At 39.7% G+C, this 19,989-nt stretch overlaps 1 protein-coding gene across 2 annotated transcripts in view; it reads left to right on the forward strand.

Moving 5' to 3' along the window:
- PDGFD (platelet derived growth factor D) overlaps window positions 1-17,767 on the forward strand; it is a 144,158-nt gene extending 126,391 nt beyond the window's left edge. For both annotated transcript variants that reach the window (XM_082074536.1, XM_082074535.1), the window contains exons 6-7: window positions 1,321-1,535; window positions 14,227-17,767. In XM_082074536.1, coding sequence (XP_081930662.1) covers window positions 1,321-1,535; window positions 14,227-14,361 — 350 coding nt within the window. In that variant the 3' untranslated portion in view covers window positions 14,362-17,767. The remainder of the gene's footprint in view (window positions 1-1,320; window positions 1,536-14,226) is intronic.
- The last annotated feature ends 2,222 nt before the right edge of the window (window positions 17,768-19,989 follow it).

A 19,989-nucleotide genomic window follows, 5' to 3' on the forward strand; every position in this document is an offset into this window, starting at 1 on the left:
CCTTCCTTCAGCTTAATTTATATTTTGAATGTAGTTTCCTTGTCTTTTAAAAAATAATGTTCATAAAATTATTGATTTGTCAGTTATATACCATGTTTCTGGTTTCCAGTTTCCCAATTTTTTTCGGAAAGTTGAAGATTTGAATCAGAGCAAAATGAATTCTTCAGCTTTCAAGCTCCATGAGCTCAAAATGCATTTTCATTTTCTTTCTTGTTCTCTGTTTCAGCCCAGAGAACCTCACTTCTCAACACAAGTTCTCATGTACTCCAATTCTGAATGAGTTATTGAGCTTTTGAGCACTTAGTTGGTGGACATAATCCTAAGGAGAAGAAGAAAGTAAAAAAGGAGGGGAAAAGAAATCAGAAAACTTCTATAGAAATAAAGTCATTATAACTGTTATTTTTATCTGTGTTACAATAGTGGAAAATGGATTTATGGAAGGGTGGTATTTTTTTAGTTTGTTTTAGCTTTGCAAGCTAAAGCTAGAAGCAGCACTTAAACTCACAGTTGAGAGTCTATAAGTTATTTTTATGGTTGGCTTTACTACTTGTTTTCGTGACACATCTCACAGAGACACCAGGCATTTAAACATCAACCAACTACTGGCATTCAATGAAGATCATTAGTTTTAATTGCATTTATTTGCCTATTATAGTAGCATTTGCCAGCTGAAATTAATATTGCCTAGATTGATTTCTCCATCTAAAGGAGAGTTATCTGGACTTTTATCCATAAAAAATACAGACAGACAACTTGAAAAAGCAAATCATGCCACCTGTCTTAAATGCCCTTTTGAGGAAGGGATGAATCACTCTCCAAAGATTTTTCTCTACTGACCACAAGAAGAGCCTTGGTTCAACTGTTTGCATTTTGTATGCCTGCAGTTAGGCAAAAAGCGTTAAACTCATAATAACAGAAAAGAACTCATCATCTAAGGAAGCCAGGTGTAAGCATGGGGAGGAAGACAGTAGCAGAGGTGGAATCTCACACCCAGGGATCCAGCAGATTCATGACAGAGCGAATAAAATAACCCAACTTCAACTTTCAGGCCAATATTTTACTGCAAGCCTTCCCCACAGCCTTATAGTCAGTGTGAGCCCTGTATGAGAGTCAGTGGAAGCAGGATGAGAGCCCGGATGGCCATCTGAAATGTTTTCAAATTGGTGAATTTATGTTTATCTGACCAGAAATTACTGCTATACTTCACATATTTTCCAACCAGTGCCACATCACTTTGTGTTATCAGTTGCCTTGGGAGTGGTATAAACCAATGCAATGTCCCACTCGAATCCTACTAATGAAACTTCTTTTGCATTGCAGTTGACCTGGACAGGTTGAATGATGATGTGAAACGTTATAGCTGCACTCCAAGAAACTACTCTGTCAATTTAAGGGAGGAACTGAAGCTGACAAATGTAGTTTTCTTCCCCCGCTGCCTCCTTGTCCAGCGCTGTGGAGGAAACTGTGGCTGTGGGACTTCGAGCTGGAAATCCTGCACGTGCATGTCAGGGAAAACAGTCAAAAAATATCATGAGGTATTTTGACTCTTTCTCTTGTATTTTGTATTTCTTTCGGGTTATTTATTGCTCTTGTGGATTCTCAAGGCTTTTCTCAGAACTCTGTGTGTTGCTTATATTAATTATCATGGTATACTGATCATGCTATATCATGTTACGTTATCATTATCAATATCATCATTATGCTATTTCATGTTATGTTATCATTATTATGTTATATTATCATGCTTATATTGATTATCATGTTGGATCTGCAGTGAAAAAATCAGTGGGCAAAAATCACTGAATGCAGTGAAGTGTCACAGGCAAAGATGTTACCACAGAATCACACCCATAATTTGAGACCAGAGTGGTTAAATGAATGCTCCCTGTGGTCACCACTCTTCCTGAGGTCAAGGATCTGCTTAGGCTTCCAGACAGGTGGAGCTTAGGCTTAGATAATGGCAAAGCTTTTGTTGTCCATGTCTATGTCCATGTGTCATGTCCACGTCCATGCTAGACACCAGCATTCACAGCTTCCACTGCGGTAAGCTATAGAGGCACAAACCCACATAATCAACCTGCAGGAAATACTGATTTTAACCAAGTTTAATATTAATGTATTTAATATCACATTATAATACATACATAACATCATAGCATAGCTTCAGGATACTTTAGTTTCTCTTTTTTTTCAGAACTTCTGCTATTTTCTTGATTAATGTCTGTCTTTGGGGTATATAGTGGATACAAACAATCACCCAGCAATTTGCATTTGGAAGTAGTGAATAAGCAGAGTGGAAAAAGTTTATATATGTGTTAAAAAGGGATTTTAACAGGTATTTATGGATAAGGTAATTTATAAGAAGTCGGAGCTAACTTTTGCCACCTCTCTGTGTGGATGTTACAACAACATCCTAGGGAACTTTGTTGCAAGAAGGAGGGTTACACTGAACTGATTTTTCCCAGCAAAGGACTGATACATCATGGATGTATATACCACTGGAAATACTCCTTTTAGTAACACAGAGATGTGTTCCTTGAGGCATTTGACTACACTTACTCTTGTTTTATGCTCTGTCTTGTAAAAGTATGACTATGCTTGGAAATGACAAGTAACTTGTAAACTCTCTTCCCTTCCAGATTTATTACCTGTAGGAAGCAGCTGAATCTTTTTGCCTTGGATTTTCTCCCACTCAGTAATTTTTTAGGAAGGCAAATTTTTTGCATAAGAACAAAGTCCACTATGGTTTTTTTTAATCCATTCAGAGCACATTTAGACAGGTAAAAACAAGAAAAGATCACTTCCTGTTCTTGCCTCTAAACCAGTGTTTTCAGAACCAGACATGAACCATGTTCACCAAAGTGAACATATCTAAGAAAGGTACTTGGTATTATCCTTTCAATTGTCTGAAAGTAGGTATCTGCATGCCATGCTGACTTTATTTCTGGCACATGTCTTTTAAGAGCCTGATTTGTCACTTCACCTAAGTCTCAGGTGAAAGTAAACTTTATGGACTTTTAATCTGGATGTGGTGTGGTCTCATACCATAAAGGCATTAACTCATGAGACCCTAGGGTTGCAATAGCAGTGGGCTGTTGAAGGTCAGACCTTTGGCTCACGGTGAGCAGCTTGGTTACTCTTTTCCAAGGCAAGAGATTTTTCTCACAATTAACTGCAGAATACGGCATACTCCACATCACCGGGGACTACAGAATAGTTAACATTTTATCTAATTTGAAGCAAGATGCAGGGGATGGCCCTGGTAATTACAGAGTGGAAAGCCTTATCTCAGTGGTAGGAAAGTTAATTGGAAAAAAAAAAATAATAGGTATAAAACACCTAGATGACTATGAGCTGATAAAATGAACTCAGAATGCCTTATGTATGAATAAATATTTATGCAGCACCACAATGTTGTCAAGAATGCTAAAAGACCTGGCACCTCCTTCAGAGAGCATACAATCAACCAGACAAGATCAGACATGGGTTAGAAACCAGTTAAGGGATAAAGAGCAAAGAGGTGGAAGAGATGAGAGAAAGTAGCTATATGTGGGTTCCCCCAGCATGTGGATTAAGTGCTGTTTCATGTATGATCAATCTCGAAGGAGGTGCACAGAGACGTGGCAAAAATGGTGGCTAGCACAGGCAATAATGTGCTTTAACAGCAGAGAATTCTGTGAGGGTTTTCAGAAGGCTGATGTAACTACTTAAAAGTGCAGTTTGGAAAAGCAGCAAGCATTAGGATGGGCAGGCTCCACTATTTATTCGTTTAACACTGGGTGCATGAGGGGAGGAGGGAGAAATTAGGGGTGGAAGTTGGACTGAAGGTCAAGTAGTGAATCGCTGTGAAGAATTTCAGGAGGACAGTTGTTTAGTGCAGTTGTGATGGAAAAAACAAACAAAACACACAAAACCCAACCAAACAAAAAACAAACCAAAAAACCCACACAAAACCAAAAACAAACAAACAAACAAGCAAACAAAAAACATTTCCCTGGGGTGCATTAAGAAAAGTGTGACCAGCAGGTCAAGGGAGGTTCTCCTCCTCCTCTACTCTACCCTGGTGAGGCCACATCTGGAGTAGTGTGCCCAGTTTGGGCTCCCCAGTTTAAAAAAGACAAGGAATTACTGGAGAGAGTCCAGCAGAGAGCTACAAAGATGATAAGGGGTCTGGAGCATCTTTCTAATGAGAAGAGACTGGGAGAGCTGGGTGTGTTCAGCCTGGAGAAAAGAAGGCTGAGAGGGGATCTTATCAATACTTACAAATATCTGAAGGGTGGGTATGTCAAGAGGATGGACCGACTCCTTTCAGTGGTGCCCAATGTAAAGATGAGGGGCAACAGGCACAGACTGAACCATAGGATGTTCCATCTAAGCATGCTTTTCTTTGAGGGTGCCAGAGCACTGGAACAGGCTGGCCAGAGAAGTTGTGGAGTCTCCTTCTCTGGTGACATTCACAACCTACCTGGACACATTCCTGTGTGATCTGCTCTGGTGAACCTGCTTTAGCAGGTGGGTTGGACTGGATGATCTCCAGAGGTCCCTTCCAACCCCCACCATTCTGTGATTCTGTGACAGTCTTCTGCAGGAAGAGAGGTGAACAGGTAATTACACAGCAAATATTTCTTATGGCCTGGATAAATTGATGGGCTACTTGTACTGGGTTTTTACTGTTGGTGCTTAGAAGGATACAAGCAGGAGCTGAAAAGATAAATAGAAAGAGAAAATATACATCTGGGGAGATACAGAAGAAAAACATTGAAAGCATTTGTAAAGAAAGTGTCTCAAAAGTTTGGGGCAATTTCATTTAGAAAAAAAATATATATAATAATTAAGAGAGGACACAGTGAAAGGTAGAAAATAGTGAACAGTACCCAAAAGAAAAGTACAAGTAGAGTCCAAGAGAGGTTGAAAGGGAAAGAATTTAAAATGCTAACAAGAAACTTTGTTTTTTTGCACAGTAAATATATATGGAATTTCAACCCATAAATATGGGTGGTACATAACTCAGAATTATTCTAGGAGATTTAGAAGTAAAATGTAAACTAAAGAATCCCAGGTCACATCTGTATCAGAACTTCAGCCAACTATTGACAGTAGCTATAAAAGAAAAATGCTGATTATAAACATGTTATCAAGCACTTATTTTTTATCAGGTGTTTGGGAGCATCTGGTGCTGGCACACTGGAATATCACACTAACCAGGTATTGGTCAGAACCAGGATGTCAAGACATACATCACACCAAAACTAATCACTAAATTCAGGAAATTCAATATTCACACCAATACATTACTGCAAATTTATTTCACTACTGCTTTGTTCTTTGAAAACTATATGAATTTAAGACAGTGTTTCAGCTTTAACATTAAATGGCTTTTGTAAGTTTAAATTTAAACTTGATCCCTTAGGGATGAATTAAAAGCTCAGTGAGCAGAAATTAAACCAAGTGGCTCCCATTAACATGAGTAGAAGTCATGCAGATAAATTCACGTCTGACATACTAAAGATGTGTCCATTAATTTTAGTCCAAAATATTTTCCACTTTATTATTATTATTAGCCACGCAGAGCTAATCAGTTTTATTCTTTATTCTCCTTTGTCACTTAACTCTAATTTTATTAAATGCCTGGGGAGGAGCTTCTTGACATGCCAGTTTTAGAACCATGGAGCTGGTTTACTCCTTTCAAAGCCAATTTGAAACCCACTAACCTGAACCGAAAAGCCTTTAGTTGCATAACAAAAGATAGAGCTTTACACTTTATGAAATCCCCAGAGCTGTTAATTTGGTTAAAAATTACTTTGATTTCCTTGCAAAAGACACCAGAAGGAAATACAAGATGGTGGAGCAAAGAAGGTGCTTGTAGCAGCTGAAACAGAGTCCTGCAGACTCCAGACCATTTCTCTTGTCAGGCTCATTTTGCCAAGCTGCTCTCCTGGAGCTTCATCCGCTCAGCTCCTGGACCCACCAAAGCTGCTTGTCCTGCACATGGGTATGCTTGTTCTCAACAGTAAAAATGCGATTGGATTTAAAAGTTGTTTGGCATTTCTGAGCTACCCAATATTTTTGGGTGAGAATGACAGGCAGGCAAATACTCCGGAAGCAATAGGTTCTTTTTTGGCTTTGTGGTCAGTGCCTTGAAGTACTGGAGTGGCTGTGTTCAGGCAGCTATGGGGGACACCATAGGCTGGCTTCTAGTCCAAGGAGATTACAAGGTTACCTTCTCCTTGTATTCTTAACGTTTTTTAGTTCCCCCTTAGCTCCTATTCAAAGCCTCGCTCTGTACTCATCACCGAGCGCTCCCTCCTGGTATCGCAGGAGTAGTAGCTGTCATGTGTAGCCTTTAATTTCCCCAAGCTGCAAGTGCCGCTCCAGTTCCCTGAACAGACTGTACTGCTCTTTCCTATCATGTCCAATTGTAAGAAATAATGCAACAGCAGGGAAAATGAGAAAATGAGAATGCCACAGTAAGGGGTATCTTTTTCTTTATTGCCCTGGGAAATGCTAATAATGAGATCTTGGGAGTTTTTTATAACCTGGAAGTTTGCCGTAAGTTTACCAAAATACCCAGCAGTTTCCAGAAATAAATGGGTTCATAACTTGACTAAACAGATAGTTTTATGGGTGGGGGTTTTTTGCAGGAGTCTTGTGATGCTCTGTGGTTTTCCACAGCTTCTGGGTTTGCTTGAGATCAGAGCTCATGGATAAATACTCATGACTCACCACATAGTGTCATGAACCCTGCAAACCAAACAGGCTGAGCGCTGGCAGCATCTCAAAATGTCTCTCAGGCACAGCCTACTCTAAGCGATACTGAGTTATGTTGCAGGGCTCTGTGCAAAGGAAAGACAAAGCAATTCATGAAAGTGGATGCAGCACACCTTAATCAAATGCTCATGTCTACTGCTGTCTAACTTGCTAAAGGGGAACTGAAATGAAAGCGTGTTTTCCATTGCAGTACGTTTCTTTGGAAATGCCTAGAGCTGTTCTTTGAAGGAGGCAGGGGGCTCTAAACCCAGAGATAACCCGGCCCAGAGGAGGTGTGGGGGAACTCAGGCCAGGACTCAATTCAGCTCAGGCTGCGGCTGTGCCATCCACCCAGCATGCACATACCTCAGAGAAACAAGAAATCAGTTTCCCCATCTCATTGCTGTAACTGATGAGATGTGAAATGAGTTTCCGTGAGGAATAAATGCTCTTAAGGTAGCAACCAGAATTTGTCAGAGTGTATAAACCTCTACACACACAGTGCTGAGCAACACAGCTAAAAGGCATATAAGGAAAAAAGCAAAGTGGTGAAAGCTGATTGCATCTTTTACCTAGTTACTTGTCTCTCCTGCACAGACATGCATTTTTCACTGTGTAGAATATGCCTTCCCTCCCCTCCTTTTCTTTTTCCAGCGTTATACCTCTGTTCAAGTTTCATATTGACTGGAGTTGTCTGGTGCCTTCATAGGACATACATGCAATTAATTCTTAACGATTTAGATTAGTGTTAGGGTGGCTACTTTGTAACCTCTTGCTGCCCTGAGTAGGGTAGCAGGCACCTCAGAGTGCCTACACAATGCCAAGTGTAGGTACTAGAGAGAGTGCAGAGGAGGTGATGAAGCTGGTGAGGGGTCTGGAGCACAAGTCTGATGAGGAGCAGCTGAGGCAACTGGGGCTGTTCAGCCTGGAGAAAAGGAGGCTGAGGGGAGACCTTATCACTGTCTACAACTACCTGAAAGGAGGTTGTAGCATGGAGGGTGTTGGGCTCTTCTCACAGGTGATAGGACTAAAGGAAATGGCCTCAAGTTGTGCCAGGGCAGGTTTAGATTGAATATTAGGAAACATTTCGTCATGGAAAGGATTGTCAGGCATTGAACAGGCTGCCTGGGGAAGCGGTGGAGCCACAATCCCTGAAGGTGTTTAAAAGGCATTTAGACAAGGTTCTTAGGGACATGGTTTAGTGCTAGAGTTAGGTTAGGTTGTGGTTGGACTCGATGATCCTGAGGGTCTCTTCCAACTGAAATGATTCTGTGATTCTATTCTATTGTTCTAAGCCTTTGCACAAGTTATGAGGCATAGAAGCAGCTTTAACTGGACCAAACATTGTAAAGGGAAAACTAGACAGCAGGGAATATTATTGGGGAGAAAAGAACAAGGGAGCAGTGGAGAAAATAAAAAGGTGACATGGAACTGCAATGAGACAAAGGAGTTGTTCTGATAGATTTACAAATGTAACTAATACAATTTGGTGTTGTGAGGGCTTTTCTGTTTTTTGAGAGAAGCAAACCTTAAGGAGGAACTTGAGAGTGAAGACAATAATTCTCACCCTGCCTTTACACAGGGAAGCATAAGATAGCTGGACAAAAATTATACAAATGTTGCTGATACAACAAAGGAAATTTGCTAAGGGATTAAAAAGAGCTGGCATCATCAAACCAGTGTGCAGGGAATATGGTCTGATTGTTGTATGTTCTGGATTTGATAGGACATGTATAAAGGAGATAAAAGGTTGTTATGCTAATAAAGGCACAGACTTAACCTGACAAAAGTGTTAATGCATAGAAATATTATATAAGAAGCAGCAATGGGATTTATTTGGAATGCAAATACAGGGAAACAGAATGAGTCAGAAACGACTGCTAGGTCACAGGATGAGCGAAGAAAGCATAGGGGTGCAATGAGAGAAAAAAGGTTCATTATTTGCTAGAATTAAATGAAAGTTCTTGGGTTAACATCTGGAAGTTAAGCAAGTGAGAGATCCTGTGACACATGTCTGGCCAGAGAGGCAATTTGGGAAGGGATACATGTGTATTCAGTCAGCAAAAAAGCAATAGCTGGAGCCATAATGCATGACAAAATCACCCAAAGTGAGGGTGGTGTTGATGTCAGGTGTGTCAAAGGCATCATAGCTTTAGTGACTGTTTTAGATGTCTGAGTTGTAAGCTAGTTCATTTATTTTTCCATGTTTGCTGTATTAAAACCAGGTGGTTTGTTTCATACAAATAATAATAATAATTTAAAAAAAAACAGAATCCATAATCCCATCTACATTTAATAATCCCTTATTTTGAATGCAACAGCTGATCAGCAAACAAACTCTTTTTTCTTTTTCTTGTTATCCTAGAATTATCTCTGGTAAGAATGAATACAGCTTTGGGTCTGTGTCATTATTTTAGGCTGTGTGCCTACTAGAATAAAGGTCCTTATGCAAAATTATGAACCACATTCCCATAATGCTTGGTTTCTTATGCTCAGAGCACAGATATACTGTGTGTGACCTTTGGATTAGATAACTTTCAAAAATTGCGGAGTAAGATCTTTCATCTGTATCAGAACTTGGATCTGTGTTGAATGCAATTTTGATGCTTCCTCTTTCATGAATCTCAGACAAATATAATTTCGTTTGCATGCTAGAATGATGGTATTTTTGGATGAGCAGAAGGAGATTAGATAATGCTGCATAGCAGGATTTTAAAATAAGTTCTGCAAAGTACAAATTTCACTATCTAAAATAGCATACAGAGTTGCTCTTCATCCTTTGGTAAGCCATAGTCAAGTTATTGGTTATCTGTGGTCTTCTAAAGCTTATAGGAAAAAAAAAATAAAAACAAAACAAAACAAAAACTACTGATATAAATATATAAATATATAAATATAGTAAGTACAAAATGGATATAAGTAACGGGATACCCCTTTTTAAAAAAATCATTATTTAGAAGAAGTTTTGTCTGGGTTTCCTATTACTCTCTGCTTTTTATTAAATCAGCAGTCAGCTATCATGGACTGTCATGGCTAAATATTGCCTGACTTCAAAGGTAAATGATGCATGGCCAGGATCATCAGCAAATGCTGCAGGGAGTGGTTCTCATCTGGCTCTACCCATCCCAAACCATGAGTCCAGCTTTTGGGCTCCTTTCTGAGTTATCAGAGCCAGCCCCACCAGAGATGAGTATTTCAGGTAAATCTTTCTCTGGAGTCACCTCTTTGTTGATGCTCCTACTGGAGAAATGCCAGGTATGGGTCAAGGTGAACAAGTTATCTCTAGCTGGGTCCTTTCCCCATCAGTCATCACCGCTCTGCTTTCCTCAGCCCCTGGCCATGAAATTTCCTTACAGATCTGCTGAGATCAGAGGGGCTGCCAGTCATCAGTCCTGACCTGCTGTGCTCCACAGACCACTGGAGAGCAACCTGCTGTCCCCAGACCAAGACCCAAACTTGTACTGCATACCTTCTGGAAAGTCAGCCATCTTCTGATGTCCCCAAACCCCATGTTTCCTTGGAGGGTTGTCCAGACGATGAGTTCACCTGACTTAAACAAGCATGCCCTAATTCCGGTTTGAAATTTTCTGGCTTTAGCATCCAGATATTGGTTTTTGTAATGGCTTTGCTGTCTCATTTAAAGAATCCTTCAGAAGTTGACATCCAAATTCAGTGCATGATCAATGAGCAAGATTCCTGGCAAGGAAAGGCATGTAAGCATTTTCTTTATATTTCCTTCACCACTGCCCCCAAGGAAAATTATGCAGTGACCACAGTCACCTCACCTTGAAACCTCTCAGATGCTCATGCATATCGACAAAGTAAAATGCCATCCAGCATACTGGTGTGCTCCTATGGATCTGTCTGCAGAAGGAGTGCTACAAGGCCCTGATACCTTTTTTGTATTACCTATAAACATCAAACCCAGCTCAGAAGCTAAGTCTGTCTTGATTTTTTGTATTGCTTTAATAGTTTTCTGACCATAATTAACTCAGTGTTTGGTGAGGGGAATATGGCTGTAGTCATATAGTCTTTATGAGGCAATGATCTGAACAGCCAAGGCACCACATTTTAGTAGTGACACACATTGCTCTTTTAATTTGAAAACTGCAAGGTTATTGTTCTTTTTCACCCACATGAACCTTCTGTGCATTCCAGACCTTCCTCACATCCCTATTTTCTTACGACTACTGATCCCATAAAAAAAGCAGCAATAAAGTGTCCTGAACAAAATTTCTTTGAACTGTTTTCATTAATTCATTAGTTCCTCACCTTTAAGGATCTGACCATGTAATGAATAAACAGCAGCTATTTTCAAAGGGTTTTCTTTCAGCTACTGTGGTCACCAGAAGTGCCCTTACGTCCTTGTTCTTTTCAATTCCCTTGTATTTAGCTGAAACTAAAACTATTAGATGGAAGCTAGACGGAGAGCTTTGAACATCAGTTCTGTGATCAGCTATTAAAGCAGCCCCATTTCAGCTATGTTCAAACATTACCTTCCTGTCTTGTCTGGGGAAGTGCCTACCAATTCATTTCTCTGCTCTTATCAGCAAAGCCCATATACTGTGCTCATGTTTCTTAATATAAAACACAGGGAAAATCCTCAAGCTGTCAGGAGGTCTGTTAGCTTAAATAAAGTCCACATCTTTGCTCTCATCCTGTTGCATACTTTCTTTTGTTCTCAATTGCAAAAAGGAGATCTACCTACCCATAATCTTGCAAAGTGCCAGTCATCTGAAATTGTCAGATTCTGATGAAAGGAGGCTTTTTTAAATAAAGAATTTTACCGTGGGTTCAGCATCAGCAGCTGTACTTGATTTTAGAAGAATGTTTTCTTAAAAAAGTCATCTTTTAAGAAGCAGTCTATTTTCAGCTTTGTAATAATCACAGCAACCCAGTTGGGCTCAGTTCCTCTGTGTTTTGGCTGACAATGTGGTACAGTGAATTGTCCTGGTGTCCATCAGGATTTATTGCATATATTGAGGCAGTCAACGTTTGAAATCAATGCAAATCCATAACAATTTTTGTGCTTAAAAAAATAAAAAATACTTTTTACTGCATTTCTAACAGGAAAAATACGTCTGCCCAACATGTGAAAACAGCACGTCTGTACCTTGCTTAGGCACAGTCCTTCCTCTCAGTATTACATAAGTTAAACATAAATTTTATCACAAAAGGGATAGACTGTGTTCAGTGCTTGCCACTTTTATTACATCCCATGGCCTTCCTACCCTTCAAGCATTAGGTAGAGAACGAATGGTCTCATCCTGGAGGCTGTTCACATGCCTGCCCTTCCCCACCTGCTCTCAAAAGCCTTCATGATTAACCTTTGGCGAGTCATTCACACTTAATTTTGGGGACTTTCTGATTCTGTTGAAATTGCTAATACTTTCTTGATCTGGTGTGCAGCTCCTTATTCCCTCTCCTCATTGAGACCATCTCAATTCTTGTACAGTGTTGCGACTCCAAAGTACAGAAAATACTTTTTTTTTTTTTTTTTTTAAAAAAAAAGAGGATTATTAATTGAGTAACAGTATGATCAGTGAGTTAGGGGACCTGTTATTCAGGGCAGAAGCCTAGGTGTTTTTGTGGCTGAGACGCTAAAGATGTTTAGGTCCCCCTTGACCATTGGCTTGGGCAGGTCGTAGACAAGACAGACTTCTCTCCATCCTTTAAACAAGCAAGACAAATGTAGGTGAATCAGCAGTCACTTGGCCAAGCCAGCCTGAGTCACAGCAGCCTGTCAAGAGGTGAGATGTGTTAGTTCTAGTACCTTACCAGTGTATGGTTTCTGGACTGAGTGCTTCAGGCCACAGAGAGCAGAACCATCCCACCTGCCTAGCACCAGGTGTGGAGCTGCAGCCTTGCTTTCTCCATGTGCTGCTCCCCACCAGTAAATAAGTGACTTCAAAAGAGAAAGGACCATATAATGCCACTGGTAGTTTTTCTACTGATGTGTTGCAGACCCTCGAGCAAATCAGTTTCAGGTACTCCATCTATACAAATCTGACAATTACGTGTATCTTTCTGTGCAATGTGCTGTGAGATCTAGGAAGAAAAGTGTTGTAGGAGACTTAAGGAGTTCTTTGTCTTAATTCATTTGTTGTATCTAGTCCAAAATAGTATTTCAGTTTCAGGGCAGAAATTGGAAACTAATTTCTCTTTTGTTAACTACTGTAGGCCCATCAACAGCAAACTAATGAATCAAAACAGGATTTCCTCCCCTCAGCCTGCGCCACCGTGCTAGTGGGAGTATGAGCTCTTATACAGCAACTCAGCATCCTACGGTGGGCTCCCAAAGCATGTCCCTACAAACACCATCCTCCTCCGCTTCTTGCAGTCCATACTTTACATACTTAAACTATCACAGAAGATTAGATAGGATCCAACATTATTGCTGTTTTCTACATAGCCATAAAGCCATTTTCAAGAAATCATAGCTTCATAAAATAATACAGGTTGGAAGGCAGCTCTGGGAGTCGTCTAGCCCAATCTCCCATTCAAAGCAGGGAGAATTTTGAAGTTAGATGAGGTTGCTCAAAGGCTTGTCCAGTTAATTTTTATGATCTTCAAGGTTTCTGCAATTTCTCTGGATAGCTCGCTCCAGTGTTTAACCACTGTCAGTATTTTCTTCCATATATGCAAAAAGGATTTCTTTTGTTGCAATTTGTATTCATTGCCTATTTTTTAATCTTCTTTATAAAGTACAACTTACTTTTTTAAGAGTCTCTGTGTTATCTTGCCTAGATAAAATTATTTTGAATTTTCTTATATGATTTATAGTTCCCTAGGAAATAACTTTTTGGTTGTGGTGGTTTTTGGTTGGTTGGTTAGTGGGTTGTTGGTGGTGTGTTTTTTTGGTGTTTGGTTTTTTGTTTTTTTTTCACATTATTCACAGCAATCTCTTAACAAATTATTTAAACTGAGGCAGAGATTTTTAAGATAAGCCAACAACAGTCAGATTCCAGAGAAGTTCAATGGTATCTGGCACATATTTTGCACAAGCTCCATTCATCTCCTTCTGCCTTCCACAGGCACTTTATTTTTGGATCAATTCTAAAGATATGTGTTCAGAAATTTCAAATTATATTAAAGAAATGTTCCTTCTTCTTTAGAATAAAAATATTATACAAGTGAGAGAAGAGGCAGAGCAATTTAAAAATGTATGGGACTGCAAAGACAAGCCAAAGGAAATACACTTCATAATTTGCATGCAAAGGAGCAGCTCTGGGCATGGTTAGGGAACTGCACAATATAAGGATGTCTTATATGGGAAATAATCCAATTTGTCAAAACTCCAGGATGAACAGTACAGCAAGATGTCACAGAGTGGAAAGAAAAAGCTGGAACTAAAAATTTGTCCAAATAAGTGCTGGTCAGGGCCATTAAAGGCTGTTGGTGCCTATAGGGTCCCAACTCTCTCATCTTCAAATCTATAGCAACATTTTCTAATCAATGCATTTCTGTTGATCCTCCCAGGTGCTGAAATTCGTTCCTGAGGCTGGGCATCCCAGAAGAAAAGGCAGAACCAGGAACAACATGGCCTTAGTAGATATACAGCTGGATCACCATGAGCGTTGTGATTGTGTCTGCAGCTCAAGACCACCCCGATAAAAAATAAATTAAAACGATATAAAAAAACAAGACATATTAATTGCGGCTTACTGGACATTTACTTTTAAGCAGGTTTGCTCTGAGGACCTTTACTCACTAGTCATTTGAACTTTGCTACTAGCCTGCCTTTGCAATTAGCAAAAATGATTGTTGTGTTTCAGCATAGCTGTGCTGATTAGCACCATGGCAGCTGAACAGGTATATCATAGATTTATGTATCAGCATCCAAGAATATAGGATTATGGTTATCTGTAGCTAGATTCTGAGGGTTGAGATTTTCAAAGCTCACTAGTTGTGTAGGTATTTGTGGTAGCTAGCAAAGAGATAGTGTTGTGTTTCTGTTTCTCACTCACCTGTTCCTACACTCAAATTCTGCTGCCATTTCTGCCCACTCAGCTCTCCTGATGGTCAGTAGGGGTTTGTGGGTATAAATGAAGAGAGAATTTGAGCCTGTATGAGCGTAAAATGGTTTGCCCAGCTCTGAGAGGGAACTTCCCAGTGTTCCCACCCAACAGAGTGAGATATAATGAGCAAAATTCATCACTGCATGAAATAACACAACCATAAAGTCAAATCTGTTTGTACTCGAGCAAATCATGTGCTGAAATTAGTCGATGCTTTGCATAAGCTGGGACACTGGTGGCAGCAGGAGGGTGCGACGGCTGGTACTTTTGCCACAGTGACTCCATGGGAGCCATTGTCCAGGAGCTTCTGCAAGAGGGGGCTCTAGCCAGGTCCCCCAGTAAATCTCTGTGGGCTGGGGCTGATTCTGGTCTCTACCTGCCTGGACTGGACTCCTGCCCCTTGCCCAGAGCTTCCCACAGTTGCCCAGGAGTAGCCCCCTCAACACAAAAAGGGAGAGAAAACCCCCACTTGTATCCTCCTCGCTGCAGTTCAAGGAGTGCCACATTCCCCCGAGCAGGCGATGAAGATAGGGAACTCGTTTGTTGAAAATATTGATTTCTTTTGCAGTTTTGTTACTGGGAAACAAAGCTGTGTTTGAGATTTAATTATCGTTATTTGGTTTGGGGTTTGTTTGTTTTAAATATGGACTATTATAACTTCGTCATGTATGCATTAATCTTAGTTATCCAAGGTTAGATGTCTCATTTCAGCTCTGTGCATTGCCATGGTTAAACTGTTGACAGTGAATTTCTTTTTGATTGCATTTTGCTGAGGTATATTAACTCATTAAGCAATGTCTGTCTGTCATGGAAAATGTGCATCATTTATTAACTTCCAGAAGAATACTATTAAACACCACCTCATAATAAAATAAGCACTTTAAAAGCTACAGCATAGCTTTCTATGCCTTTTAAAATATTATGAAAGTGCTCTAGCTGAAAAAGGAAAAAAAAAGTCCTTCCAAACTAACTGTAAAGGTTTTTAAGTGCTGCTCCAAATATGCAAAATACAGTCAGATTTAAGTCTGACAAAGAATTGGAGATTTGATCATGAATGTAACAGAGGGAATGGGGCAGCATGTTTAATGGCTGAGATTTTATATTTAATAGCAGACAGAGGCTGCATTGATTCATCTTGTTTGTGTTGCCTCTTGTGCTTCTGTCTCTCTGAAAGAGTGAAGTAGTTTGACAATAGTGCGTTATAATTAGTGGAAACTGGCGTGTGCTGTAATACTGAGAGCCTTCAAGCCAGTGTGTTTTAGCAATCTACAATTCTATTATAAAAATGCCCTAATGTTCTGACTTACCCCTTTTATCAGCTCAAGTATTTTGTGAGTGCTTTTTTGTAATTTTAGCAAAACTTTACTGAAACGTCCCTTAGAAATGTGTGTTACTTTCTTTCCTGTACTTTAACCTTTGAGATTCAAAAAGTGTGGGCTTTTTGTTATTTATATCCATTTTTCCTCTTTGGCTCCCAGATGTCTATTTAAAAATGCTCCTGAATGCGGACTTGGGAAGTGATTCATCATTTTTCAAAGCAATTCACATTAAAAGAACATCACTGTAAACAAAGATTGCCAGTTTCATTTCATAGTTCAGGACTGTTTAAAGAAGACTTCATTCTTTTTTCTGTCACTAGCTTAATAGCAAGATTGACCTAGCCCTTCTGTAATTTTTAGCTAATTTTGGAAGAAATTTGCATGCGAGACCTTGACAGTACTGATTGGTTTTGAGACAGTGCATTCTAATACATATTCCTGACTGAATTATGCCCAAATTGTGCCTGAGCACTCTGGCCTCGTAGTTAGCATTGGTTGTAGGAAGCACCCGTTTCACCTGACTTTGTCCTTTGAGTGGTCCTTTAAATCCCACCCACAGGGGAAAACGTGCACCAGGCACCCACTGCGCCCGATATCACCCACGTGCCTCTGCCTGCTCACCCAGTCTCCACCCCAACAGCCATGTGTTGGGAGGGGGATTTACACCTCCTAATTTGGGGGTCCAGTCTTGTCTGGGAGTCTGAGTGACCACTACAGGCAGTTGGGAAAGAGAGGCTCTTCCAATGTGTGCCTTAGTCCCTACATTGAAATTGCCCAATGTAGGAACTTTTCTTTCTCTCTTTTGATTATGTAGGAAGATTGGAAATCTGATTTGGGCATCTGAGTGAGATTCACAAAGGTAGATGGTATGAGTACTCGTTTTAAAGACTGAGCAATTAGTAGTTTAGCTAGCTGAAATAAATACAGGCAGCAGTGGTTGCCAGGGTCTGGCAGAAAAATCCAGCTGTAAAGCAAAAAGAGATTGGCATAAGAGGGATTATCCTCTTGCTTAATGTTGGGTTTACTTTCTTAAATATAGGCTAAACTTGTTACAGAATTTAAGTATTTCTCCCGGGACATTTAGTAATGAATGGAACCATTCACTCTTTCATGCTGCCGTCTGTTATCCAAACAGTATCTTCCAGGTCAGTGCAGGAGTCAAGGAGGAGCTTTATGTTGAAGTGTGGTGATGACAACATATGAACTAAGCAAAACTCCCAAAAACCCAAGCCTGGAGCTGCACTGAATGACCCTGGTGATACCAAATGCCAGCAAAACTTTTCCTTTGTATTTATTTGCAGAAATTGCAGAGATGTGTTTCCATGCCTTTATTTTCTCTTTTGTCTATGTAGTAATTGGTATGTTGTTTACATTTTGTTTTAACTTAAAAAACAAGGCTATTATAAAATCTAATCTGGTTCATTTTTATTGGAGGAATTGGAACCCCCCAAAATAAATACATTTTCAAAGGAAACTCAGAAAGATTCCTAATTTCAAACTACTCCCTAGCTTTCTATTTCCTGTATTCTTCTGGGATAGAGCCTACTTTCTCAAGTGCAATCTATATAAACTTTTTTTTGTTATCTCAGTTAAATGCAGCTTTTCTAGCAGTATTTTTTACTTTATGCAGTATGTAATGCATCTTATCCTGATGAAAAAAAATAAATACTGCTTTTGAAAGAAGATACTCTGAGTGATTATTCAGAATTCAGATGAACTAAAACCCGTGATTCACTGGAAGACATTTCCACAACGTGACACTATCCATGCTAGGTCTCCTTGTGAATTTTAGCAGTCATTCCCAGGAGCATCAGGGAAGTACCAAAGTACAATTTTGGGATGATCAGGTTTGAACCCCCAAGCTGGAAGTGCTGACAGCTCCCTTGTGAAGCAGCAGCAGCGGCAGCAGCAATGTGACAGTGGCACAGCATTTCTGATAGCTGGGTTACAGCACTGTCCCAGACTCAGTGCCAGTCTCAGCCTCCACAGGCTTGGCTTGGCTCCAGCAGAGGTGTCCTCACTTGTCCTCCTGAAGCTGCTTCTTGCCAGCAAAGGTGCATCTGACCTGAACGAGGGCAGAGCTAAGCATCCAATTGCTGTATGCAGGGAAGCCAGAGGAATGTAAAGCCTCTCAAGATAAGGAAATTTAATCTACCCTTGTGAGTCCAGGTATTTCCCCCAGATTTAGTGGAAACAAATTTTGTCATATTGCATTTGGAACATAACTTTCATAGCTTTGATAACTAACTTTCAATTTAAGGTTCTTGTGTTAAGCTAAAGCTGCCCTAGGCCTTCACTGGATCTTGAATTGAATTAGGATTTGAAACTTTTTTCAAATTAATTCTTCACTAGCTAGACACCCTTTCTGATAGGAGAAATACAGATAGTGTACAGTCCAGGGACCCAGCTTTGCAGCCTGTCCTTATGCATGTGAGCCTTGTTCTCTACAGTAGTGCCACCAACATGTAACGGTCAGCTGTTCAGATGAGCATTGTTATCCACTTTGGTTTGGTCCTTATTACTCAGAGAATTTTCTGATATTTTTTCAGAAAATAGGCAGTCAGAAGAGACATTTTCTAACAAGGGAAGCAGTTCACTTGTGTATAGCGAACAAGAAAATACTTAATGGATGGAGGAGACATTATTTGCCCTTCAGAAATGTACCGAATACACTGTGTAGATGGCAGTTCAGCAATTGTTAGGTGCCCAAGGATAGCATAATGCTTCTTCTATCTGGCATTGCTGTGTATCTGTATATCTGATGTCTAGCTAACATTATCAGTTTGTCCTTGTGTTCGCGTGAATGACAGCTTTTATAAATCTGCAACATGAAAAACAGCTCTGTACCTCTTCAGCTGAAAAAGTATATGATTCCTGAGGTCTTTCAGGAACTCACCATTACCTTTCTTTAAAAATAATGTACTTTTAAAACGTTCTTTTTCCCATTATTGAAGAACACAGAATCTTTTCCCAGCTGATTTTAATATCTGCAAAAGCTGTAAAAATAGTTTCCTGCAAATTGGTTGAAGATTTCCCTTGCTCTTTTCTGGAGCGCATTGCCCAGTCACACTGCTGTAATGTGAATTCAGCAGATGTCCAATTTGTACTTAGTCTCCCAGGAACTCCAGTGCAGCAGCTAATGAAAATGCAGAAATCAGTATTCTGGTCTGTCGTTCTAGGAACTTTAACTTTTCTTATTGATAGTATTGGTCAAATATGCTGAAACACATAACTTTCATAATTTATTTGGTCATTCATTGATGGGCCTTGAAAATCTGCTTTAAGTGTTTACAGTGCAAATTCAATTTTGCATTTCTTTTCAAAGACGTCTTTGAGAAATGGGATTTCCAACCCAACAAATATTCTGCCATGAATAGTAGGAAGGAAGTTTTCTAGGTTTTAGACTATCTTCTAACATTTATTTGACTTAAGACTTGGTCTGAAATTCTTCTATAGGTAGCAAAAATATTTCAAAACTGAAGTTATAAAACCTGGTTTGTTAAATTGAGTTTCAAAACCCCTATTATGTACTACATAATGAAAGTTGCTGTGGCACAGACATGCTTTAATAAAAATGGAACTACTTATCTAATAATGGTTACTGTATTAGATGCTCTAATTTCAAGCTGACAAAGGCTTTCTGCTTCAGTTTGATGAATTTCAGTTTCAGAACCAGTAAAAAGAGAACAGGATAAAAAGAACTGGGTACCTTTCAAATATTTTCATATTCACAATAAGAAAAAACCTTTAACTTCTATTCTTTGCATTTTGTTATTTTGTTCTGTGTTTGAATTTGGAGAGTACCATCTCAAGTAGCAGGTGCACTGAGATGGGTTCTCTCAGTTCAGTCTGAAATCAATTTACCCTCTTCACCATGAATATGGTCCAGAGAACCATCCTTCTTA

This window comes from Streptopelia decaocto (genome assembly GCF_964273445.1).
Source record: "Streptopelia decaocto genome assembly, chromosome: 1".
NCBI classification, from domain to species: Eukaryota; Metazoa; Chordata; class Aves; order Columbiformes; family Columbidae; genus Streptopelia; species Streptopelia decaocto.